At 40.8% G+C, this 27265-nt stretch overlaps 2 protein-coding genes across 2 annotated transcripts in view; one reads left to right on the top strand and one right to left on the bottom strand.

Annotated features, from left to right (window-relative positions):
• Positions 1–801: 801 nt before the first annotated feature.
• Positions 802–15147, bottom strand: mst1ra (macrophage stimulating 1 receptor a). The gene is made up of 21 exons (XM_071517931.1): positions 15093–15147; positions 12875–14151; positions 10475–10651; positions 9879–9998; positions 9568–9738; positions 9275–9441; positions 8371–8506; positions 8080–8216; positions 7752–7931; positions 7497–7596; positions 6969–7196; positions 6642–6788; positions 6319–6481; positions 6102–6191; positions 4950–5156; positions 4678–4758; positions 4399–4580; positions 4163–4272; positions 3693–3858; positions 3471–3607; positions 802–3183 (listed from the first exon to the last, which is right to left on the bottom strand). Exons 2-21 carry the CDS (start codon positions 14066–14068, stop codon positions 2949–2951), a joined length of 4128 nt encoding a protein of 1375 aa, XP_071374032.1. The 5' UTR covers positions 14069–14151; positions 15093–15147; the 3' UTR covers positions 802–2948.
• A 3509-nt stretch (positions 15148–18656) lies between these two features.
• Positions 18657–27265, top strand: part of uba7 (ubiquitin-like modifier activating enzyme 7) — a 36495-nt gene continuing 27886 nt past the window's right edge. The window contains exons 1-15 of the mRNA XM_071517930.1: positions 18657–18855; positions 18940–19108; positions 20486–20620; positions 20839–20945; positions 21043–21133; positions 21337–21463; positions 21708–21805; positions 21906–22055; positions 22379–22543; positions 22726–22842; positions 22956–23036; positions 23583–23738; positions 24569–24734; positions 25318–25514; positions 25806–25870. Coding sequence (XP_071374031.1) covers positions 18809–18855; positions 18940–19108; positions 20486–20620; positions 20839–20945; positions 21043–21133; positions 21337–21463; positions 21708–21805; positions 21906–22055; positions 22379–22543; positions 22726–22842; positions 22956–23036; positions 23583–23738; positions 24569–24734; positions 25318–25514; positions 25806–25870 — 1871 coding nt within the window. The 5' untranslated portion in view covers positions 18657–18808. The remainder of the gene's footprint in view (positions 18856–18939; positions 19109–20485; positions 20621–20838; positions 20946–21042; positions 21134–21336; positions 21464–21707; positions 21806–21905; positions 22056–22378; positions 22544–22725; positions 22843–22955; positions 23037–23582; positions 23739–24568; positions 24735–25317; positions 25515–25805; positions 25871–27265) is intronic.

The raw sequence follows: 27265 nt of genomic DNA, 5'->3' as shown, positions 1-27265 counted from the left end.
TCTAGCAGGAGCTCTGAAATATGGTACATCAATAATTTTGGAAGAGATGTTGAGCTTGGAGAACATAGGGGAGAAACAGAAGGACACAGAGAGAAAGTCAGGGCGGCATTGTCAGATAGAGGGCCAGGCTTCAGCGAAAAATGTCACTTTTCTGGTTTATTATTTATTTTAGTCTGCAAAGATAGGCATAGAAATAAAATAACGTTATTTTAACCTCCCAGTAGCTTCAGGTCTGTGGTAGGATAGATGTGTACCCAGTGTAAGGGCTGTTTTGCCTGTAAATTGTATCCAATACTCAAACTCCTCTACTTCCCTTCCAAAATGAATATTGCTTCAACATCATCCACGTACAGTGATAAGAGATGGTTTTTTTTGTTCACCTACAGGTCGAATAGCACTCAGGCATCAAAGTGCACACATCATTTTCACATTTTTAGCATTTTATGTGTCTGACTAAGCTAAAACGCCCAGAAAATATGCACCGAGCAGATTATGCTCCACCTTACTGCCTCATCCGGTGTGCCTTACTGTAGCGTCAGCATCCTTATGAATTTTATTCTAGCAGTCTATATGACGATCCCCCTATCATTAGGAGCTGCAGCAGTGGGCAAATTATAGGCCCACTCTGCAAGATGACAGTATGAATGGTTAGAGGACAAATCTGTTTGGAAACAGAAATTCAACTTAGTTTGAACTTTATCTCGCCCCCAAATTGCCTCGGGCAAACAGATGACAGACAACAGACAGCATGAAAATGATTCTGCTTTATATGAACTTGACTATACTGACATAACTTCTGAATCGCTAAACATGTTGCAATATACAAAGATGCCTTCATGGCTGAAGTTATTACTTAGCAGGTCTTGAATTAATCTCCAGGCTCCCCTTTCTTTACATGTGTCATCACTTGTTGCAGAAGTGGAGAACTCAGTCAGGCCTTTGTGGCACTAAACAGAGAGGCCACAAGTGCTTGGGTGGCGCAGACTGGGGCACATGCTGCGTCCTTGCACCACTGTGGTTTCAAGTGCGGTTCACAATATGTATTCCATGCCTACCCTTTTCTCTTATGCAATGGCTCTTCACAGCAAAAAAACCCCAAAAACATCAGCTTGGTGTTTAGTCAATAGCTTTAAACATCACCACCCCCTTACCCATAACTGAAGGCAAGGAATAATAAAAATCCTCTTTTTTAGGTCCATAAATTATTCATAGAGAGTATTCTGAATGCTGGATACACAGATTGGGCAGCGGCGTGTAGTTTTCATTCTAGTCGAGCTGACAGAACTCAGACCCCTGTGTAGACTGTGAAAAACAGTGTGTGTTTTTCCTCTCATCCACCTGGGAGAGGGCTTGGGGAAACTCACAGCTTCTGCCTCAAACTCACGTCAGTGCACACCCAGCATCTCTTTCCTTTAGTGGCTTTGACGAGGGTTCTCATACAGATCTACCTTCTCTTGCTGTAGTGATCTGCATTTCTCCCAGTACACCAGGAAAACAGTTAAGAGAGACATTTGAGGTGAGGAAGAATCTTGTTTGATCATCTGCAGCAGGCATTCTCCTAGTATTCAAAATGAATACAACAAAAACGTTTGAAAAAGGAGACTGGGGAGACATTTCATTTGTTGATACGCTTTAGAGACAAGTGTGTGCAATCACCCCATTTGTCTATACAAACCAAACATTCTTTATAAAAATGCAAGTAAATAATAACACCAGTTGAATCTTGAGTGGAGGGAAAACAAATACCGCCATAACAAAGATCATCAAGTATAACAGAACCTTGCTAATCTGACTCCCCTGGGAATGAAGCTCAGTGGAATTGGTAAACTGTTTGGTAAACTGTTTGTTGGCTAAATTACATTGAAATGTCACTCCAAAAGTTGAATAATCAATGCATGAATTCTAAAATGCCCTGCATCATCTAATTGCGCAGTGGAGATCATTTTAATTGCGTGCAACAAACAAGGAAATTCAAACAATTGTGCCCTGTTAATAGAAAATGATTTTTACTTGCCCACAGATTTAGCTCATTATACTTATTCAGTAGAACTGCAAGATCAAAATCCTGAGGTTCAGATGAATAGGGTTCTGCTGTTTGCGTAAAACCTTTGTGTTTGGCTGTCTGCTGTAGGGCAGAGGATTGCTGCAGTAGCAACTGAAGCTTGCTTTTGAACAATGTCGTGGGTGCCCTCTAGTGATAATGACCCCTACTAGTAAAAAACACAGATTGTGTTTCCAAGCCTCAGTTAAAATCTATACAACACAGCAAGCTCACATTGTCTTCAATTAACATTCTCATTCAGTAGGTGCAGAGCTATTGATGAGCAAGATTAAGCTCATCTGAATCCATAATGCTGAGTTCACATACATGTCCCAGTTTATTTAATCTACATAGCATAGAAAAAATCTGATTGAGAAAAAGAGGAAAAACGTTGACCCCTGAGCATAAGTCAGCATTCACATGACCCTAAGTCTAAGGCACTGACAGTCTAATGCATTTGGACATATCTTTGTATACCAACACATGGATGAAATATATATATATTTTTTTAAACATCCTTGAAATCAACCTCAATTCCTATTCTACAAATTAAGTAAATAAGCATGTCCGACATTCAGTGGTTCTTATTTACAATTGTGCTGTAGACATAATGAAGAAAACAATCACAGTTACTTTACCTCCATAGTAGCACAAATAAAATATAGTAACAAGATGGGGGACTTCCATGGTGATTCTGCCTCAACTCTCATTCCAGTGTATGGCATGTATAGTGTCTTCTAAGTCAATTGCCAATCCTCACAAATCCACACACTCAAGTTTCTAGACATGATCTACATTCTGTGTGAGGCACAAGTGGACCCAGGGCAAGCGATCCTTCTTCTTATGCTCTCCTACTTTGTTCCTGATCCTGGGCTCCTGTTTTGGAGCCTTTAGAGCTCTGGCACCCTCAGCTGTCAACGTGACTGAAGTCTGAGTCACAGTCTGAGACCTCAGCCTCGTCTGCAGATCCAGTCAGGGAAGGGTAAGGCCTTGGCTCGTCTAAGTTGACATAGGTGACCTTCAGACTGATGTAGTGCTCCCCTGCCAGACAGGACAGGATCTGCTGTACTTCCTGGACCAGGGTATGGAAGGCAGGTCTGCACTCAGGCTCTGGGTCCCAGCACCCCAGCATGATAGAATACCTAGGGAAGGAATGTGAGTGAGTGAATGAATGAGCGAGTGAGAGAGGGAAGGAATGTATGTATAAGGGAGTGAGTGAATGAATGAGCGAGTGAGAGAGTGTGTGAGTAAGTAAGTGAGCAAGAGAGTGAATTACTGAATGATGGCCATTATGATCTTAAGAATATAGTAAACTGATACTAGCAGGCTGACAATAATGCAAAGAATTAAGTCTACTGATGCAACTATAGAATATCAGGGTGTTGAGGCAATTTTGTTGTTAGTTATAGGGGGCAGGCATGATTCTTACAGGGCATCTGGGCAAAACTGTGGCTGCGGAAGTCGACGTCCCTTCAACAAGAAATGGGCCATGTCATAGGGGTCCACATCAGGATATGGGCTAGCACCTCTGGTCAACAGCTCCCACATCAAGACGCCATATGACCACTGTGACACAGATAAGCAATGCCTTGTAAATACAATAACTTGATAAACGAAAACGATTTTAGTGAACTGGATTAAGTAGACATACCACATCAGACTTGGTGGTGAACTTCTGTGTTTGCAGGCTCTCAATGGCCATCCATTTGACTGGTAGCTTTGCCTTCTTGTGGTCTTGAATGCTGTAGTATTCCTTGTCAAAGACGTCCCTTGCCATGCCAAAGTCTGCCACCTTTACTACAAAGGTTTCATCCAGCCTGAAAAGAGAAAGCATCTTAGGGAAAGCGCATTGTCTAGCCAGATAACTTAGAAACTCTGGGCTCAAGGTGTACTCAGGGGGTTCCAGCTGAACTTTAATGTGTGTCAATCTGGAGGCTGATATGCACAGGTGGGATGCAGGCACAGTGAAATGGATAGAAATTCAACAAAAGTCAGAAAATGGATTAATATGCATGTGTAAATGAAGTACAATAAATAGGAATAGAAAGGAGTTCATTGTAAAGAAAAAGCTTTTTCACTGAAATGTTGTGGGCCCATAATCAATGCATGATTCACACTCACATGCAGTTACGTGCAGCCAGATCTCTGTGGACAAATTTCTTTTGGGCTAAATACTCCATCCCCATGGCAACCTGTAGCCCAAAGCCGATCAGGTCTTTCACTGTGGGGTTCTGCGGAAGACAGAGATGGTAAAATAGAACTGATAATTCCAAAACAAAAAGCACTAGCCAGGTTAACAGGCCAAATGTTCACAGTCAGGTCCATATTGTTGCACAAGGTATAATGGTATAATTCACCCTTTTCTCAGAGCGGATGAAATGACGCACGTCTCCATGCTTCATATACGGCAGAACCACCAGAGGGAGCCCTTCCTTAGGCAGCATGATGCCCAGCAGAGACAGTACATTGGTGTGGTTGAAACCTTTCATGATAATGCCCTCTCTTAGGAACTGGTCCACCTCCGCCACATCTGTGATCCCTGGAAACACAACACATAATATACAGACTAGTCAAACAGCAGAGAGCTATTGCCACTGTTATGATGGTTCCCGTTAACAAAATAGGTATTCACATACTGTTCAATGATTTAACAGCACAGTGGATCTCTTGATTATTGTGGTCCATCAGGTATCCATGATACACTGTCCCAAAGTGACCTGTATAAGAACAAAAGCTGGTTGTTATGGATATTGTGTATAATCAACACAATTGAACACTTAGCAAAGAAAGAAAGAAAGAAAGAAAGAACAAATAAATTAAATGGAATGGATAATTTGACATTAATTTGTGGAAATTTGTCCCCTTATTCTGACAGTAACTTTATGAAGTACTTTATACCTTACCATACCTTTGCCAATAATCTGGCTATGCTGAATTCTGAGCATCTCAGCAGGGATCAGCAGCTCTTTGACCTCTTCGAGGAGATTAGAGTTTAGGCTGACCATTGAGATGCTGTCCTGAGGCATTAAAGGAGTGGACGAAGGGTCATAGCTGGCAGCATACAATAAACCATGGAAGGCCATTCCTCCTGAACCAGATGTTTGACTGGACAGGTCTAACGCACAAGGGAAAAACAGAAAGAAAAACACAAACTAAGTCAGATCCTTTTAAGTTGTTGTACTTAGTTCATAAGGCAAAACGTCCCGATGTTTTTCCTGGCACATTTTTTCAAAAGGAGTCTCAATCTTTCTACCAAGCTGCAATCTCAGTCATCAATCAATCCTTTGGATGGTTCTTCTCGCACACCTGTCTCTCTCCTCAACATGCAATACAACATATCAGGAAAACTGCAGGCAGGGTGTCCTCAGACAGTGGTCCCACATGTCATTCGTCCTTACCAAACAGGCTTGGTGAAAAATAGTTTTTCTTTAACGGTTGTTTAATATTATATATTCTGCACCAACAGACAAATCCAAACTAATTGTTTCCATGGATGCAAAGCATTTGATCACATGTGATTATCTACTCAAAATATTACAAACATTTTTAGATTATTTTATTACTTGGGTGGAAATCATTTCTAAGAATCCATTAATGATGAATGAGAATCTGTATGAATATTTTCCCCTGTATTGGGGTACAAGTCAAGGGACTTCTCTAAAAATGTGCCCCCATTTAGATAAAATGTGTGACCAATGTAAGATGGAACCAGCTGTGCCTATGCACGTGTTTTGGTCATGTCCAAAGATGACTATTTTGATCAGACATATTCAGAATTCTTACAAGGTCTTCAAATATGAATATTGATCTATGTACCCTCACTTTCACCACAGAGCTCCAGAGTAACTAAACCAAATCGTGCCATGATGTGTTACATTTCTGTGTCACCTTACCAGTTTCTGTACTATGTACTGTATTACTTTCAATATTGTTGCATGACCCAAAAATGAATAAATATATATGTATATATTTTAAAAGCAGTTGTGCTTCCTAGTGTTAGGGTTAGGTAGATGGATGGATGGACAGTTTGCATATGGATTTATGAATTTGGAAGTCTCACCCCGTCTGTAGTCACCTGTAGGCGACACTTCAGGATTGCTATCCATGCGGTTCCGAGTTGACATTCTTGATAAACGGGACTCTACTTTGGCTGAAAAGGGATATTAAAAAACATTGAACAATAAACTATCAAAACATACTGTAAGAATAGAAATTCTCGATTACAAATTATCTCATGCTAGTTCAGCAAAATCGAGAAAAAGATGAATTTCTCTCACCTTTCTTTTTCTTCCTCAAATGGGTCAACACAATGGATGCAAGTGCAGCCCCCAGTGCCAATGCTGCAATGATGCCCAGCACAATGCCCGCAATAACAGTGTCGTTGTTGTTTTCGACAAAGACTACTTTCCCCACATCATAAACATCCCCATTCACAGACACCTACAGCAGTGGGGAGGAACACACTTAGTCAGTGAGAGTGTACTGCCTAGAATCACCAGGTGATTACTCTTGTAAAATGTAATGCATTAATTACAATATGAATTTGTTTTAAGGTATATACTGAGGTTGAGGTTGATGTCTTAATTACAGAATGTCTCACCCTGACAGGTAATCCCTCACTGGGGACAACCAGGTTCTTAGGGATCCTGCAGGTCAGCTCATTTAACAGAACCTGGGCGTTGTAATCCACATCCCCAATGGTCATTATGATCTTCATACACGTGTGCACTCTATTCAGGTTCTGATGCTATTACATATTTGAAAGAGAAAGTTTAAAAGTTTAAAGCTTAAAGGTTAAAAATCCATTGATGAGTGCTAGCGTTTTTTTTTTGTTTTTTTAAAATTAATACAAATATGTATTGTCCAAAAGTAGCTACATAGATCTGTTGAACATTTTTTGTAGTAGTGTAGGAGTGTGTAAACATACATGTAGTGAAACCTCATTCTCTCCTGGTTTCAGTTCCAAAATGCCATCATTTTCAAAGGCAATGACTTTGGCATCTGGGTGGTAGTCAAATCGTCCCTTCCAGAGGTTAGGGGCTCCATCCATGCTGATGGAAATCTGTCCAATGTCAGTCTTTTCCTCTGTCATCTCTTCTGGAAAGACAGGGGCCAGACACTCCATATGGGTGGCAGTCACTGTGCCATTGCAGATCTAAAGTGAAATCAGCACATAAAATAGTGTTAATAGTCACAACAAATGGTTTGACTTGATAAGAAAGCAATACTCAGCCAAAGAACGAGTATTGATAGACAGATTACTCAAATTCACAAACTTATTTCATTTTACATACAGTATGTCATTTAATTTCATTATTTTACATGTTTGTTTCCTTTTCTGTCCCCGTACACAGGGAAAAGGTAATTGAACTGGTTTGAAATGAACTGAATTGAACTGAATGGACTTAAACTGAATTCAATAAAGTAGTTTAGTCAAACCAAAGAACAAACATACCCGTTGAAGAGGTTGCAGGGAGGGATTGTTGGACTTGTACTGGACCACAGTTTTGTGCACAGTGTCAAGATTCTGGCCTTGTATCATCAGCTTGGAGCCCCTTTATAACAGTATAAATGAGCACATTAACGTCTTGCAACTTTATCTGTTTGAGTGTCTTCTTGTGATATGCCAGCTCCCCTGGCATTTTCTTCAAGAGTGAAGTCACCTATTTTGCAGTAATCAGAATAGAGCAGACTAGGGTGTGTGTCCTACCTCCTGAAACTGCAAAGAGGAAGTACAGTGGTTATAACAGGGTTCTCCTTGTAGAAGAACATCTTGGTGGTGGACACTGGAAAGCTGTCGATTAAGACATTCACGGGTACCTTCCCAACAGCTGCTGCACCTTCTGTGAGGCAGACTATGGAAGACATATTCCCACTTCCTTCATAAACACTAAAAGGAAGAGATAACAGAGTGACCTCATGTAAATTATACCACACCATGACTTAAAGAGCGATATCTAGACATCCTTGAGACCATGACCAGAGACAAATTACTGTTGCTACCATCAAGAAAAATCAGTTTTTTCTATGGCAATCACCTTTGAATGAGGCAGTCTTTGCCAGCAATGAAGGCAGTTCTTCGCATCCCAGAATTAAGATGGTTCCCTGTCAGTGTTACCAATGTTCCTCCGAATCTAGGCCCATAGTCAGGCTTGATTTCTGTTATACTAGGCTCCTGTTTGGAATAAGGTACAATATGACATCAGTGTACAATGTAACATTGCATTATATTAGACAACGTATCAGTTCCATGAATAAAGAACATGTACATCCTGTGTTAAAACATCATTTCAAAACCAGTTCAGTTGTAGAAAAGGTGTCATCCTCACCACAAAGGAGAAGCCATGAATCTGAGCTTGGCCTTCAATTGAGTAGCGGCCCTCCACTTTCCCCTCATGCACCTCCAGAGTGATGGTGAGCCCCTGGTTTGGTGCTCTTTCCTGGCGGTGAATCTTGCATACTAACCTGTGTTTAGCAGCACAGGGGTGGAGCACATTTGACTTAAAGATATCTGGTTTAAGAACGGTCTGCTGACTCACTACAAAACTCTGTTACTCCAATTTAATGTCAATAGTACGTATATGTGAACATGTCTTACAGGGACACTTTGACATTTTAAATTCTACTCTTTTCTTCTTCAAGTCCATTTACACTCCACAATGAAATCAGGATTGGTCTCCCATTGTCTGATTTAATTTTGACCAAACTTGGGAAATAATGCATATCGCCTGTTCTGGCATTTTCAAAATTACAGTGATTGGCCCAAGGGTGGCACTACATCATTTGTTCATTCGTCCATGTGTCATGTGTGATATCTCAGACACGAGTGATTGGATTTCGATGAAACTTTGGGAAATGATGCATCTGACCACTCCGCTTTGATATTCTCAAAATCACATGGATTGTGCCAAGGATGGTGCTCCAATTACAGGTCAAAACAAGATGACATTTGTCACTGAAGTTGGTGTGGTCGAAACTGAAGTTTGCCTTCTCTTCTTTACCAGCCAATTTACCAATAACAGTGTGGTGTAAAAGTTTCTACATTGGCACTTCAGTCAACTGAAAAACATATTAGCATTGTTAATGTTCTTAATTAAAGTTAATGGATGGAATTAGTTAACTTGTTAGGGCTAGCAGTACCCATTCCTTTCAATGAAAAATGCTAAGAAGGTGAACTGTGTGCAGCAGTATGTGTGTATAACATTGTGTGCACAGTGTAGGTGTGTTGCTCACTCTTCGCTGTTGCTCTTTCTAGGCAGGACAGTGCAGGGTGTCCCAGAACCCACTCTGACCACATGGGTTTTGCCACTGATGATGGCTGGTCGCAGTGGAGACTGAAAGTTCCACCCACACAAATTCAGTTCTATCTCTCCATCAGCAGGTGTCGTCTTTGGGAAAAACTGCACAGAAAACAGTTACCATTCAGAATAATAATCCATGTACAGTCAGGTTTATACTGATATACTCATAGTGTTTTCACTTCCCTGTGTAGTTAACTAATCAATTACACCTAGTAGCAGGTCTACCTCTGTGATGACAGGTGAGCAAGCCTCTGTGCTCCACTGTGAGGTACATTCATGTTGCCTCGAGCAGACTCCTGAACACCAGCCACATTTCATGAAGCGTGGAGCCATCAAACACATGGAGCAGGTCATAAAGTGTGCACACCCTGGACCTACAGGAGACACACTGAACGCCTAGATCAGACAGAGAGTCAGAGATAAGTATGGGGGTAAGACAGACAGAAAAGGGAACCAAATGTAAGGTGGAGCTGGGTTGGAGAAAAAAGCTCAAAAGATAACTAGCTGCCATCTGTGGCTGTTATTGAAAAATGCACCTTATTTCCAACCACAAAGAGAAGTGAATCCTCTGAGTGCATGGCTGCTATCCTGGATACCTGGGTCTCTCCCAGAGAGTAGTTGGCAAAAATGATGGGGCTGAACAGTGTCAGAATGACCTAAACCAGTGGAACAGAGAAGCAAAAGTCACATGGATATTGAGTTTTTGGAGGCCTAATCTATGCCTATTATTGGCTGACAGACTGAAAGAGAACATGTCATCACTGTCGGGTGAAAACCTTGAAAATCCAACTTTCATGTTCCTCAGTGGGTTGAGAATATTCCATCACCTTCGGGTTTATGAAACCTTTTCAAACCAATTAGACAGATTCGAGAAGTCATGGTGGTCACAGTGTTTCTGAAAAGTGGACATTTTGGAGATACAAGGTTTTCACTGGACAACAGTGAAGTATAATACACACAGGTTAGACATTGGGAATAGCTTTTATTATTAACACAGCTATCAAGCAGAGACATGTCAATATTTGGTAGAATACATTAAACAGCAGGTGCACACCACACTGTACACCACATAATTAATCATGATTATTTAGTCACTATTTTCTTCTCTATTTATCCTTCGGCACTTTGCTACCTGCATGATCCTGCCGTCTGAAGTGCCCAAGTGTGCCACGGTGTCATTCCCAATAGTGGTGACCAGCACAGCAGTGAGCAAGACATCTCTCATCTGCCTGTTGAAGAGGTCTAGTCTGTAGTAGGGCTTTGACACCAGAGTGGGCTTGGCACTGCATGTGTCATTGTTCTCTGAGCTCTGTGCAGGCAAGAGAAACCACACAATACAACAGTGTTAGTATACAGTGAGGTAGGAATAAGATTTCCCCATTTCAGATTTAATTTTGAGCATTCTCTTCCCTGAATCTGTTTTCTGTCACTCTCTCTCCTTTAAACGCATATGCATACATTCATGCACACATGTGAGAGGAAAAGGGATACAGAGAGCAGCAGAGAGAATCGTCAATCCTTCATTTCAGGAGGAAGTGGCCTAGTCTTTGCCTCCAGCCATCATGCCTGTGTAGTAACATGCTGTGAGAGGAACAAGGTCATAAAACAGCAGTGAACTCCAGCTCCAGGACATCATATGGTCACTTGCGGCGGCTGGTTTCTCAGTAGAGATTGTTGCCGACTGAAACTGTTTTGGACTGACAGAGTGACAGAGTGGTGCACATAAAATCACAGTGAAGGATATACAATCACTGAGCGCTTTAATAGGAACACCTGTACTCCTGCTTATTCATGCAATTATCCAATCAGACAATCTTATGCATTGCAGTGCAATGCATAAGATCATGCAGATACAGGTCAGCAGCTTCAATTAATGTTCACATCAAACATCAGAATGGGGAAAAAATGTGATCTCAGTGACTTTGACCATGGCATGGTTGTTGGTGCCAGACGGGCTGCTTTGAGTATTTCTGAAACTGCTGATCTCCTGGGATTTTCACGCACAGCAGTCTCTAGAGTTTACACAGAATGGCGCCAAAAAACAAAAAACATCCAGTGTGCGGTGGTTCTGCGGACGGAAACGCCTTGTTGATGAAAGAGGTCAGAGGAGAATGGTGGTGGTGAGCAGAAAAGCATCTCAGAATGCACAACACGTCGAAACCTTGAGGCGGATGGCACTTTGGTAGCCAGTTGACATTGACCTGAAAGCTGATACCTACCCAGTATTATTAGTATAGTGTTCCTAATAAAGTGCTCGGTGAGTGTATGTCTATACTATATATGTGTGAGTCTCTATGGCCGATAAAATGGAATCATGTCATTCAAAAAACGAGAGGATATGTCAATAAAAAACTAAAGGTAAACATTCCAGTCCAATTAGTTAACCTGCCCAAACATGCCTCTGTTATTTTCGCACCATTTGAATGCCTTCAGTTCACATGTGTTTTGATCTTCACGGCACGTAACTTGATAATTTACGACTTATAACAATTGATATCTTCAGAATTGATAATTCAGTGATGTCACCCTATAGTTTATGCCCAATTCTAAAATGCAGGATTATTTGATACTGACTGAAATGCAGTTCAAAGGATGACTCCCTCCTGCCTGCCCCTCACTTGTTCTTTGCTGCGCCTGTTTCCAGGCACTCAAATAAAACGTGTAACAGCCAGGCACAGCTCGACACAGACCCTCCCCTCCGCATTCTGCCTTTTTATCAGCAGGATTTATAACTTCTGTGTTGGCACCCTTCCCTGTATACACATGGCTCTGTGAGCTCAAAGGAGGTAGAGAGTTTGAACTCAAGAGAAGGAAAAAGACCACACCTTGATACCGAGAATCACAGCCAAATGCTACATTCATTGAAGTTGTTGTCAGAATGTAGTCTGCATACTTATATATAATCTATCAAGTTGCCTTTATATTCTACTCCAGTAAAATATCAATTAAGGATCTGACCAGGACAAAATAAAAAATAAAATAAAACATAGCACATACACAGCAATATAATTGGAAGTATTAAACTCAATTTGGTGAGGTAATCAAAGAGTCTTATATGTTAAAATACATTTTCAATTAAACAACTTTCATGTAGAGGGCCTGCAATGTAAACAGTTACCGCCCTTACTCTAAGGAGGCATTCCTCCAAGGCCAAGGCTGAAACTTAACAGAGCAGAGAAACGGTGTGGCAATGTGCAGGTCACATCTGACTCATCTGCCCCTCCCTCCCTGGCCCTGTTCTCACACACACCTAAAGTCCTCATCACTATTGCCAAAGGTGTATAATACTTCTGTAGTCAGAGTATATTATCTGTATTGTTAGCCTATTTCTTATCATATGCCATCCCTTATCGTTGAAGACAACATACATTTGTTTGGTCAATTATAAAGTATATTGTTCTGATCATAGGTGACTTAATTATACTGTGTTTGTCTGAAAAGGTCTCTTCCTGTCTGGGTTTGGATTAGGAAAGACCTTTGTACTGTTCCTCCACTCTGATGACAGCCAAGCATTAAAAAAAGAGAAACTCACTTCGTGTGGGCAGCTCTCGCAAGGCTGGAAGTGACACAGTCCTCGGGACAGCTGCTCTGGGCCTGACTTGCAGCAGTCCTCAACGCCGGCATCAATAGCCTGGTTTACTTTTGTCAAGGAGAAGGCACACAGGGCCGAGTTTCTTTGAGGATGACCCTGCTCATCCACCTCTGCAAAGACCCCATACAGAATGTGATCCTCGTCCACCCTCAGCTCCCCCGCCAAGTCCCTCCCTACTCCACCAAAGTGGGCCGCCTGTAGCCCATTATACACAATGTCCCTGAAACCCTCTCTCCGTCTCCTCCTGCGTTTCGGCTCGTACCGGCACTCCAGGACCACCTCTCTGTACATCCACACCTCGGGGATTAACACCGGCAGTCGGCCCAGACGAGTCTGAAAAGCTGAATTGGCCTTAGAGGGGTCTTCCCGCTGCAGGGACAGAAAGTAGACAAACTCTTCGGTGGAGAAGCTGTAGATGTAATCAATACTATAAGATTCCTGTAGGCTGGGGAGAACTGTCAGACTCATGACCATATGAAATCCATCTTCAGTTGAAAGTGGCCTTAACACTGATATCGATCGCCTAGGGTACCTCTGTGTCACATTCTGATTTACAGAGGCCGCTGCAAAGAACAGTGATGTGGCACCTTGTTCAATGATGCTGACTTTGGTGCCCAGTGGACTGGCCAGACAGTCAGGACAGTCGGACGCAGAGTTTTCCTCCTTTCTGTATAAACACTGAGGCTCAGGAGGTGAATTGCCAATATCAAGGAAGTAACAGATCCCATGCTGAGTACTCCCACAAATGTACAGGTAGGGCAAGAGAAATCCAGCGGGATCCAAGAGCAGAACCTCATTGTCTGTATCCACTGGATCCTCAGGCTCTGCTTCTATGTCACACAGCTTACAGGTCTCACATTCAGGACTGCCGACGGGTCCAGTTTTCACCTCCCATATTTTTTGCATGGTTTTATTCACCGCCTCGATTACATTCTGAGATGCAACATACACCTCTTGCGTTTCCGTGTTCACCTCTATGTTCTGTATAGGTCTTTCTGTTTGGAAGTGGGGGAGGAAGTAATTTACGGTGAAATCCACCCGCCTGCGAGGAGTGGTGGGACATGTGTGCAGTCCTGAGGCAGTGTGTGTTTGTATCCATATGCATACTGTCATCAAGGTGGCCCACGTGACCATCTCCACGCCACACTCCGCCGTGATTATGCGCTACCTATAGGATACCTTTCTCAGCCAGAACATTGTGGAGACCAGCAGGAGCTCTGTGTGGGAAGACAGAGAAGGAATGTTGAGATTTAATGGACTGAGCAGTTACAAATGATTCTCATTTTCAACAAAGAGACTCAGTGCCTTTGAGGTCGACATGTGTACTGTAAACAGTTTAGCTTGTTAAACTGAGAAAAGAGAAAGAGAGCATGAGGGACTTCGGAAAGAGAAAAGAAAATAATTTTACATAGCCACTTTTTTATTTGCTTTCTGAGCCTTATGACAAAGTAGTTGCTGTTTTTTTTATCTAGCACACGCAATCTGATATAGAGCTGATATAAACTGTCAGGCTGTTAAATACGGAACCAGTGGAAAAATATCAAGATTGTAGAGTCATGATAAAATCTACTATGGGCAAGACATGACATGCTGCATCATGTGGCGCAACTAGGAAATGTACAGGGGCTCCAGAGCCACACACTGAATAATTACTACACTTAAGCCCCATTTTGTCAAAAAGTAAAAATACAGCAAATATCTAATTAATTTCTATCAAAATAACCAATTTTCTTTATCATGGTATGTGCAAATTATCCAGCATTCTGAAGTTTGTACCCTTGCAGTAAATTCCTGTGACCCAACCATTAAAAACACTGGTTAATACTTTTTCAGTTCAAAAAGTTACAAAATGAGAAGAGCATGTCTACGCTGCTCTATAAAATGAGAACATTCATGAAGTCAAGAGTGTGAAGGTAATTATTATTGGTGATGATTTTTTAGTAATATTAGTGGTAATAGTAATAGTACTAGTGGGCTAGTATTACTTTGCAGGGGTGTAGGTTGGTAGTAGTAATAGTGGTTGAGTTCGTGCTAAAAGTGCTAAAAGCTGATGAGCTGTCTGTCTCAGTCATTCATACACGTAGACTTTACAAGCTTCCCTTGTTTAATCAATAAGATATAATTTGTCTCCACCTAAAATTATGTCAAATGACCTTACCTTGTTTTGGGGGAAAAAACGAATATGCCGCTGTGGATTATCCAGTAGTGTCAAAAGTTGAAGTCTGTACAAATCAAATATTCACTGTGACTGTCCTGGAACAGCGCTCTCACCTGAAGGCACGGAGTGTCACTGGCACTGTCTGGTATTCCTCTAGACTGCGTCAAGCTAGCGACATTTCCCAGAATGAAACCGGAGCGAATTTCATTCCTTCAAAATAAAAGCGCACTGTGACGAGTCCTAGCAGTTCAGAAAAGTCTGTTGTCAGGGTCAGGGAATGGGATTCCAGCAGCTCTGATGGAAATTGAGCAGTATACAGGGATGTTTCTGTGTGTAGCCCCCCCCCCCCCCCTTTATATAACTTGGATCTATTGGATACTATACTTACTATGATGTTTATTAGGATTTATATCATAAAGATGCATGTCAGCCTGAGGTGGGTAAACTGTAGGCCTATTCCACAAATACAAAAACTAAATCTACACCCCATCTACATCTCTGTAGGCCTACAGAACAACATGGGCATACATTTATGCTGTGAATAGGATTTTTGGGAAAACACAAAAATTGTGTTTTCATTTAGACCTACTAGAGAAAATTAGAGTAGGCCTAACCTGCACACCAAAACAGTAAGGAGAATGTCCAAAGCCGAGGCTGACCGATGCATTTACTACTAATTCTTCTGTGAATATATTGTTTAATTTCAATTTGGTTGTTTATATAACTTAAGGGACGTTGCAACACATTCTTAGGTACAAGTTGTTTTTAAGTTATGAAAGTTATGACCGGAAATGGTCATATGGTTCATATTGTGGCTGACTTGACGCTGGTGATCCTCAGCGGCTGGTCCCCTCCTGTCATGCCGCGCCCGCAACAAGGAAGTGTGTATGTTACGAAATCTCACCACCTTAAATATATCCTCATGATTTCCTGCCCAAGAGTCGCACTTGATCACTACTCTTTTCCACCGGTTGTTATTCTCTGAAATGAAATGGAAAAAACGCCCTCAGGCTCAGCATGTTAAATAACCTTGTCTTGTCTGTAGGACTTTTGCCAAAAATGCATTGCTTTCAGATGAGGAAAGAAACTATCCTACTCCTCAAATATACCCCAGCCAGGAAGGTATGAGAGGAATGCAGCCACTCTCTAATCAGACTACCTCCTTTTAAAGTAATAAAGTGACCAAGGTGACCTTTAAGATATGGATATAAAACTGTAAAGCTATTCACACAAAGGAAAATGAATGAAATGAAATGACAAATTTACTATATATTGGCAACCAACTATATCAAACTAGGCTAGTTCACAATCATATGAAGCAATTATGTATTCAAATACAAATTATTATACTATCATTGACATAATGAGGCAATATCGGGCAAAAAAGTTAAACATCTACCACTGAATCCAAAGTCCAGCAATCAGGAGCTGTTTGAAAAGTTTGTGTTACCGTATCCTGCTAAAGGTAACGCACTTTAGAGTATCATTCTGCTCACTTCACCAGTTGGCCTAATGCTATAGGACATAGTTAGGTTCCATAGTATCCTGATGTTTTGGTGATTAATTGGTTTCTTATAAAAGCACAAGGCTGCATGACATAAACAAGCCTGTTTTTAGTAGAGTTCTGTTTCACAAGCTCTGACTCAGATATCTGTTCGAGGACATGGATATCCAAGAATGGGCTAGAGTAATCAAACAAATTCTGTCAAAACATCAGTGTTAAGGACACTACACTCTTCATGTTTACATCCACCCCTATCTAGTTCACTGGCTTGCTGGTACAGGTGGTCTAAGGCAGTCTCTCACTGTCCTTACAGCAAGGATTTACAACCATTTGACAGAAAAACAGTGCTCAGAGCAATGTTAGATTTATAATGAAATAGACACAAATGTGGAGACAACATCTACATGTTGAATACATATTGTTGGCCTACTATAAATATGTGGAGCATAATCTCTTCCCTGAGTTCAGAGACCAGAACTCTATCAGTTTTGTTCTAAAATGAGATATCCACTCATTGAAAACAGAATGATTGATGACATGAAAGTTAAACTCACCATTTAATATTGTTCTAGTTCCGCTATCTTGTTCAAGTTAAACTATCTAATGGATATAGCACTTTGAAATTAAACCCTTCTTGTAACCAACACATCACAATCACCAAGAGAGCAAGAAACAGCCAATTTCCCACCTCAAAGACAACATCAGTGTTTGCTGGTCTGTTACCATAGAGACAGAGTGTCTCAGCAGATGATTAATCGATCAATCATTTCGTCTATAAAATGTAAAAAAAAAAAAAAAGAAAAAAAAATGATGAAAAATGGCTATTACAAGTTACCAGAGCCCAAAGTGATTCTTAAAATCATTTACTTTGTCTGACCAGCGGCCAAAAAAACATTCATATTATAATGATATGAAATGGAGAAAAGCAAGCAAATCTTAGCATTTGTGAAGCTGTAATCAGCAAATGTTTGGTATTTTTAATGACTAAAATGATTAAACAATTACCAAATCATAATCTATTAATTTTCTGTTGACTAATCCACTAATTGATTAATCAAGTAATCGTTTCAGAACTAAGAAGAAGAATTAACAGTAACCACATTTATGTTTGAGAGCAATACAGTTCATCATTTGGATGTTGAATCTGTTTTCAGGCTCTTTTTAGATTCTGTAGTTTTATGTTCCTCAAACACAAACCACAATGAGCTTAGTGGTTTGCTGCCTCAAAACTTCCCCAGCTTACGAGGGGAATGATGTCATGATGACCCACTTCTCGTCACTTCCTGAGCATACAGCACTTTCTTTTGGATAAATATTCCTTTGATTACATTGTAATATTCATCAGACAAATTATGATGCATGAGTATTACATTGTAATATTCATCAGACAAATTATGATGCATGAGTATGTTTCATAATATGAATGTGGTTTTAGCAAGTTCACTGCACCTTTTACACACCGTGGCTTTTAAGAGGCACTCATTTTTTCTTTCTTTTATTGTGGTTCAAAGGGCCACTTTTGGTGTGTATCACATTATCTTTGGGTGTACCATCAGGGACATGCTAAATTATATTGATACCTAAAACATTAGGACAGTGGTTTCCAAAGTGGAGGCTGTGGACCTCTAGGGCTCCTTGAAGAGGCTCAGTGGAGTCTCCAAGTAAAATATGGAATAGCTAAATTTCATTTTATTTCTGAAATTTACCAAAATGAGAGAATGAATAATAATCTATTCTGATCAGAGGTTTCACTCTCCCCATTGTTCTCCCCGCCTACAGTAAAGCTCCTGGAATAAATAATGTCTAACATTAAAAATCTCCTTAGATAGGGGTCCCTGGAATAAAATCTTATCCAACAGGGGTCTGCAGCTAAATGTACAGTAGACCTTCATGGGGTTCCTTGACATGAAACACAAATGGGAAGCCTTGCATCATAGTACAATGAGCAGTCCTGCCTCGCCCTCTAGTGGCCAGTAGGAAAGCTTTCCTGGGACGGTTGCAAAGTATTTGGAAAGAAACGAAAGTGAAAATATTCTTTTACTATTAACGGGTCTGACAGGTTGTCACACAGGGCAGAGAACATTCTGTCAGCTGGCCATAATCATAAGTAGGGTGAGATAGGGTTTGACCACAGCTGGACCCTTCAGTTCACTCACACAGGACAGTGCAGTAGATATTATCAACAGGCATTTATTCACTGCAATTGCACAACATGTCAGAAATCGGTGAAATCGACGAGGGATTTTACTCTCGACAGCTGTAAGTACTATAATAATCATGCATATTACTGAGTGATTAATTTGACTGTAGCCACTGCCCATAGGCCTCCTGGTCCTTTTGCAGGTATGTTCTGGGTCATGAGGCGATGCGCCGGATGAGGACAGCCAGCGTCCTCATAGCGGGGATGCGCGGCCTTGGCGTGGAAATAGCCAAGAATGTGATCCTTTCTGGAGTGAAGTCTGTCACTGTCCAGGATGAGGGCCTCGCATTGTGGACTGACCTGTGTTCCCAGGTAGCCAACTTAACAGGTTAACAACTTAACATCGGATATAATAGCATTCTACTATTATATCTGATGTTAAGTTGTTAAAAAAAAATGCACTAATAGTGTATGTTTTATAGTAGTTTTCAGATTTTACTCATAGACGATATTTCAGTTTCAGTTTCAAGTTTATTTGACATTTACATAAAAATGCATTGGAATTCTTTATCTTAGAACGTTAGAATAACTTTCCATTGAGGTAATGAACCTTTAATTTGCAGTTAACAGGGTAATACCCCTGTTTTTTCTTTTAGTTAACAGAGTAATAACCCTGTTAACTAGCCTAATACATTTCACATTGATGTAATAAAAGTTACAAAGTAACTAATTCCTGTCAGCAACTAATAAAACCTTATTACATTGCTGAGAGGGCTGAAATTTTCAGTTTTCAAAAATGAAATAAATGAACTGATAATAGGCTACTTGTAGTGAAAGTACAGTAGATGAACTGTATTGCTCTCAAACCAAACGCACAACTGTCGACATTCATACATTTGCTTAACAATGATTTACATTTCAAAAAATTCAACCTTCCTGCCAAAGGAATAAAACCCAAGAGCCTAATGTAATCATGTTATGTTGTGCCTTCGTGTGCTACGGCTTTTGCAATGCGCACTGGTTTGGGGTATTATGCACTGGTTAGAGCCCCAAGTTACCCTGCACATGGGAAATACAGTGTGCGCTCATACACCAGGCAGTACGGTAGACGTCAAACAGGCATCAACCTCTCTAGATAATACTTTCATACTCTAGGCTGCTGCGAGGAACATTCACATACCAGGAAGTAGCTTGGTGATTTCTCAACTGTAGTGGCTAAGTAAAGGTGTGAATCAAATGCTTTGTTCAGCGATTCTCTTAGTTCCAGCAACACTGTGCTACAGCACTTTAGTATGAGTCAACATAGTTTCACTCACTCCAATCATACCCCCCACCCCCCCCCCCCACCTGCACTTGTTACATTAATGGGAAATGTATTGCATTAACAGGATTATTACACAGTTAGCTGTAAATTGTTAGTACGTTAATGGTTCATCATCATACTATAAAACATGGAATCTCTGTCTGTATGTGTGTCCTTCACATATCTCGAGAACCGTCCGATCTACTTCACACTTCGTGGGTGTATTGCTGGGGACCCAAAGATGTGCAGTGTCAGATTGGACATGCGACACGTTCAATGTTAATAAACTTTGAATAAACAAGCGAACAGCGCTCTGTGCAGCAGCGGGGCTCAAAGCAAGCGACTGATAGCCTACGCCTATTTTGAACGGGCACTGCACTAGTTACACTAATGGGAAGTTATTACATGAACATTTCTAACACACAACTCACGCTTTTCCCCTGCAGTTTTTCCTGAGTGAGTCCCATCTTGGGCAGAACCGAGCCACAAGCTCCCTGGCCCAGCTGTCTGCCTTAAATCCCCATGTCTGTGTGTCCGCACACACTGGACCAGTGGATGAAAACCTGCTGCTACAGTTCCAGGTAGAGACAATACGCTCCGACAGCTAATAGTGCATAAAAGCTTGCAGAAGATACCCACCAAGGCTGAGATTACAGAATCTATTTGGCCTTTATCCAAAGTGCCTTACAATACCAGAAATGGTCATGTATAATAGAGAAGTGCTTCAAGAATCAAGAACCAGACAGAAAGCAGGTGGCTTAGATTCATGTGATTGAGATGCTTGACTTTGCTGTGTCAGGTGGTGGTCCTCACAGACTCTTCACTGGATGATCAGAAGCATTTTGGAGATTACTGCCACTTGCATGGAATCAAGTTGATTGTGGCAGACACCAAAGGACTCTGTGGGTAAGGAGGCGAGGCACACTATCTGGAATTGATCAGATGTTCTTTTTTAACAATGGTACATTAAATAAAGAGGCAAAACATTGTGGCTCCTTTGCAGTCAGTTATTCTGTGACTTTGGGGAGGCGTTTGAGGTCTTGGACAGTAATGGGGAGACGCCTGTGTCAGCCATGATCGATCACATCACCAAGGTAAAGCCTTCTATTTGGTGTGTGTTATTTGCAAATTAGGAGTAGAGACCTTTCTGATTAAAATTGTTGCAGAAATAATAATTCCAAAACCAAATCATCTTTGTTCTAACAATCAAATTGTTAGATGTGTAGGGTATAAGGTCACTTGAACATTACCACTAGAACATCTCTATCACATCTAGTCTACATTTTCTTCATTTTAGGCGAATCCTGGAGTGGTGACTTGTGACCGGAAGCATGACTTTGAAAATGGCTGCAAAGTGTTCTTCTCTGAAGTCCATGGCATGACAGAGCTCAACAGCATTAATCCTGTGGAGATCGAAGTCATCAGTTAGTAATCAATTTTAAAACCGTTACCTTAAGGTGTTTTTTTTCTTCAGTAGATTGCACTCAGAAAGTGACAGGAAAGATGGAAAACAGATACAACTTAGTCATGAGTTAGACTCAAAGCCACAAAATAGAATTCAACTTTGTCTACTTGTCCAAGGAGCATCCCTAATTTAAGTGGAATAGTTATAATGAGGATGATTCCACTTCTCACTATTTGTGTCTAAATGTTTACTTCTATCACCAGGCCTTTATTCTTTCAGCATTGCTGATACCTCAGGCTTTTCTGAGTATAAACGGGGTGGCATAGCTACTGAGGTTAAACAGCCCTGCATGCTCAACTTTGTAAGTATCAACCTTTTTGTTGTTTTGAGATGAAAGATTTTACATGTTGAAAGATTGTACCCACTGGTAATTAATATAAATACGACATAATACATTATAGAAACCACTGGATGAGACTTTATTGGACCATCAGCTGCTGGCAATGACTGAATATGGAACAACAGCAAGGCATCAGACTCTGCACTTGGCTTTCCAAGCCCTCCACAGCTTTGTGAAGAAAGAACAACGACTTCCTAAGCCCAGGTCTCAGGTCAGTGGAGATACACAAGATGTAATGGTTGATATTCCATTAATATTACAAAAACAAATAGCATAAATTAAATTTGTCAGGTGTTGATGTTATTGTATGATCATTTAAGCAATTAATAACAGAATTGTGTTTATCTTGTTATGTCTCCCTTCAGATTCACTTTGCTGGTTATAGGTTAATTAATTTTCTTCCTGTGTTACTCGTGCCTGACAAAGATCTCTTTGAGATCGAAACGTTGCCTTGCCATTAAAATTATTGGGAGCTATCAATACAGTGTGCGGATTCTACCACTTTCTCTCTATCGGTGATTAATCCCCATACAGTCAGATGCAGATGTAGTGCTTGCGATGGTGAGAGAGCTGAATGCAGCTGCCCAGCTGGAACAGCTGGATGAGGCTGTGGTGCGAAGCCTATCCTACACAGCTCAGGGAGACTTGGCTCCTATCAATGCTTTCATTGGAGGACTGGCTGCACAGGAAGTTATTAAGGTGAGGTGAAATGTCAATGCCTGTAACATTAGTTTAATATTTCTTTTGATAAAGCATTTTAACACTGCTGTTATAACGTTGTATACTATTACTTATAACATACTGCCAGTGGTGTGTAGCTGACTGTACTTTGTTTTGTGTGCTTTTTCTTACCCTTTCTTATCCTTCTTATGTCCCTGAAGGCATGCAGTGGAAAATTTATGCCTCTTCAGCAATGGCTGTATTTTGATGCACTGGAGTGCCTCCCTGAAGATGTTGATGAAGAGGAGGACCAACTGACAGAGGAGTCCTTTTCACCAGTTAGTTGCTGCATTTGATTAGGAGATTACATAATTTAGACTGTAAAAATAGTCCATCAAACTAATATGTGCCATCTTTGGATGGAGTTTAACCAGTTTATTGTCTCTGGCAGAAAGGCACAAAATACGATGGACAGATTGCTGTGTTTGGGTCGACATTCCAGGAGAGGCTCGGGAGGCAGAAGTATTTCCTGGTGAGGGCAGGTCTGCTATTTGTCCAGCAGGGGGAATACTCTGCATGGAAAAGCAGGAGCTCCATCTGTGTTTTCCTTTGATCTCTGCTAGTGTTGATAATGGCACATGCAGGAAACAGTTGTGATTCAGGTGGCATTTCCTGTCAGCGTTGAGCTCTGGGTGTGCAGAGACCAGTCAGCCGTGCCAAGCCCTTTCCCTGTTTCCTCTGCTAGTGTTATTCTTGCTGTTGTTTGCTTGTTTTAGTTTCCCTCTCTCTCTCTCTCTCTCTCTCTCTCTCTCTCTCTCTCTCTCTCTCTCTCTCTCTCTGTCTCTCTCTCTCCCTCACTCTCTGCATCAGAGAGTGAAAGTTGTAATGTGCAAAGCTGGCTCATTATATTTCTGTAAGATACATAATAAACAACAAATTCAGTATCAATTTCAAATAACAGTGAAAACTTGCAATTCCCAGCTATTTTAAGAACCTAATTTAGTGGCCTTCACTTGCAATGCATGAACTGGTACTGTATGTTTTTATGTTAATGCATCCTTTCGTGTCATATTTCTAGGTTGGAGCGGGTGCTATTGGTAGTGAGCTTCTTAAAAACTTTGCCCTCATTGGTCTTGGTGCTGGAGAAGGAGGCCACATCACTGTGACAGACATGGACTCCATAGAAAGATCCAACTTGCACCGCCAGTTCCTGTTCAGGTCTCAAGACATTGGGGTATGCTCAGTGCTTTATTAGATCCACAGAGTATCACCCCCTCCAACATTCATCATATTAAGACTTTCTCATCCAATTATTATGTGAATATATCACCTGGGAATGTCTTAAGCCCTCTCATCCTTTAGGTAGCTAAGAATCGTACATGTGTTCCTAGTTCACTGGCTCTTGCTTGACCTGGTTAAGTGGAAGGGTCAAAGGGCATTGCTAATGGGACAGGTTGGGGGTCACATATTCTGCCTATCTCAGATTCCACATAGCGACCATGTTCCTATTATGTCTCATGCTCAGTAGACTATTTCCATCTTACATGAGTCTTTTGTTTCTCAGTTGTTTATGTTTGGATTATATCAGACAGTTGATACGCCATGTCTGAGTAAACAACTAAAAACCTTTGTGATTTAGCTCACTCTTAAGTCATCTAACTCATAACTGAGTGCAGATCTAACTAGCAGTCTGGGTATGTTGACAAAAATCTTCCGTACTGAAATTCAGAAGAAAAATTTGCTCACTGTACTGTTATATAATAGAAGAGCAGTGAGCCACTCTAAATATGGTGGCTCTGCAGTAAAAGTAAGGAACAATAAAGACAAAGTATAATTTCCCTTGAATGTATATTACTATTGTATCAAAATCTGAACAGCTGGAATGAAGAATACCCTTCCTGTTGCATAAATATTGGATTTTCCTTATCCCATTATCATTTATTTATTCTTGAACACAATCTTCTCTCCATCCCACATTACCACTACTCCATGTCTTTGATTTTGCCTACTTTGTATACATACTTCCCAGACACTTTTCCCATTTGTTCACTCATCCATCAACAGAAACAGAAATCTGAAGTTGCAGCAAAGGCAGTCCAAGCGATGAACCCACAGATGAACATCACAGCTCACCAGAACCGCCTGGACCCAGACAGTGAACAAGTGTATAGTTACGGCTTCTTCATGGGTCTCGATGGAGTGGTTGCAGCCTTAGATAATGTGGAAGCCAGTGAGTATCTCATACACACAACACCAGTGAAAACAATTGCTTTTAGCAATGACATTTTATTTGCACCACAACCACTCATCCATTGCCAGCAGCTCCTGATTGTATCATACTATCACCATTACCACTGTTGCTTTTGTTCTCATCACCACCAGTGATTATACCATAGCACTGACTGTGCCTATGTAAGTACAAATAAGTACGTAAAGTCACTTTTTCACCTTTCTTTGTGACAGGATCATGCGGTGCATTATATGATATCATGCATATATTAGTACAAATGTCAACAATATCAGTGAAAATGAAGTCCAGTCCATTAACAGCTAACTAGTGAGAAGCTCAGATGCAATTATGTAACAGATCTTTCATAGATAGTTAAATATATAAATATTCAGTAGGTTGGTGGAATGAAGAATGCATCAGGCAATACCACGATACCACAGTTTGCATAAGTTGTTTATATTCCTGATGAAGGGTGAATTCTATGATTGCAATTTGAATATCACTGTTTAATCATTATCAGCCAGCACCTCAGCATTTTTTCTCATGTTACTGTTAGCCAAATGAAAGATTCCTTGCTGCACAGGAGTCTATCTGGATGGTCGCTGCGTTCAGCACCAGAAGCCCTTGCTGGAGGGAGGGACCCTTGGAAGCAAGGGCCATACTCTGGTGGTGGTGCCTCACCTGACGGAGTCCTATGGACCGGACAAATCAGGCTCTAATAATGCCATCCCACTGTGCACGCTCAAGAACTTCCCTCACCGCATTGAGCATACTCTGCAGGTGAGGCTTTGGCGAGCAGTATAACTGTGTTCTCCAGTTTTCTGTTCACCTTGGCAGTAGAGGGACAGGGATGTAAATATAGATTTACTTTATTTTACTTCATCACCACATATCTTGTCACTAGGCAATACTTTACTTAATGTATGGCTGTGATGAAAATGTAATTAATGTTATAATATATAATAATCACTACCATTCGGTTGATCCTATTATCCATAGCACTTTGCAATAACATGTATACATATTTAATGGTGTTTGCTTAAGACTAACGTAGTCTTTCCATTCTTTTAGTGGGCCAGAGACCACTTTGAAGGACTGTTTAAACAAACCCCAGAAAATGTGAATCTCTACATGAGGTAATCTTACTTGATACCCTTCTCTTCATATCAATGATATTCTCATGTGATTTAGCCTTTTACTCCGTAAGCGTAGCCTCCAACAAATGTGAGAAACAACGTGCCAGTCTGCTGTTGTCACACGACGACCGCTCCTTGCTCCCTTTACAATGCTTCTCCCGTCTCTCACAAAGCATTCCACCAGCCCCGCAAAAGGTAATGAAGTGGTTAAAGCTCATTATTTCGTTTTTATAAACAGTCAAGCATGCAGTTGGCTCTTAGCAGTAAACTGACATAAAAACAGGTAAAGATAAAGTCAGACAGATAAACTTTCTTAGCTAATTAGAGGGACTTCTGGCTCAAAAAACAGGCAAATTAGGTATTCCATGTTAATGGGCTTCTTCAGTGACATAAATGCAGACTTAACTCAAAGATCTGGAATACTTTACTGGACATATTTAATGCTTATGTTAATATAGTATAATTTATACATTTATTTTTTTGGAACACCTGACACCTAAAAACACCTAGAAAACACCTAGAAAAACACCTAAAAAATTCAGGGAGATTCCAAAACATTGAGCTAACTACAAAGCAATGACCTCATTATAATGTAACAAGATGTCGGTGACAGATGCAAGTTTCCAGGCACAACCTTTGTCTGAGCTTTGAGTCTCGGAGCCCTCCTAATCCAGCCCTGTTTTGAGATCTCTCTTGGACTCTCTGTTTGTCTTGGTGAGATTTGATATAATCCCCCTAAATGGTAAAGTGCTTACTTGCTTTCTTGTGTCTTCAGAGAATAGCTACAACCCTAACTAGAGTAGAAATTATGCTTTCCCGTCCACACAACCACCCAACTATCTCTCACTTGTACAACATTACACTGATGTTTAGGAGTAAGAACATCTATTATGCATTTAGGGATGCTCTGTTAACCAGACCCCTATCTCCACACTTTCTCCAAAAGCCTCATGGAAGTCATGGAAAGCCTTTCTGGATGTGAGCTTTTATGTGGCAGATAGACAGGAAAGTCTGGTAACAAAAATCACAATATATAACAATAAGGTCCTTCATTATTCAAGAGTAAATGATTTCCTTTATTGTCAATGCCATCTCTGTCTAAAGTCAAATTCTGTGTCACAGTCAATTAGTTAGTTACAATTTGTTTTGTTATCCTTACACCCAGCCATATACAGAATTATGCCTGTAAATGTTCCTGTACTTTCTGTTTAGCCTCCAAACTCAAAACGTCCTTCCCCTTGCTATGAGCCCTCTGCCAAGTTTCAAAGGAAGCCTCCTGACCCACTCACCTTCTCGCCAGCAAGACTACACCCTGACTGACAAAGATCTGTTTTAGTCATTCTCCTCCATATCCGCCAGATAATATCTAAGAGCAACCAAATATTTAGCCCCTAA

Source organism: Centroberyx affinis, unplaced genomic scaffold (assembly GCF_046629955.1).
Source record: "Centroberyx affinis isolate AG114_WGS23_722 - 3 ecotype Tasmania unplaced genomic scaffold, CSIRO-AGI_Caff_v1 ptg000543l_1, whole genome shotgun sequence".
In the NCBI taxonomy this organism is placed as follows: domain Eukaryota; kingdom Metazoa; phylum Chordata; class Actinopteri; order Beryciformes; family Berycidae; genus Centroberyx; species Centroberyx affinis.
Note: the sequence above shows the minus strand (reverse complement) of the source record. Positions and strands in the feature narration are given on the sequence as shown.

Excerpts from the sequence above, each read along its gene's own strand:
- mst1ra (XM_071517931.1), bottom strand. The coding sequence starts at position 14,068 with ATGGTCACGTGGGCCACCTTGATGACAGTATGCATATGGATACAAACA. Across the intron at positions 6,192-6,318 it reads TTTGAGGAAGAAAAAGAAAG|CCAAAGTAGAGTCCCGTTTA; the intron begins GTGAGAGAAATT and ends ATCCCTTTTCAG. Across the intron at positions 3,608-3,692 it reads TCACCACCAAGTCTGATGTG|TGGTCATATGGCGTCTTGAT; the intron begins GTATGTCTACTT and ends TCTGTGTCACAG.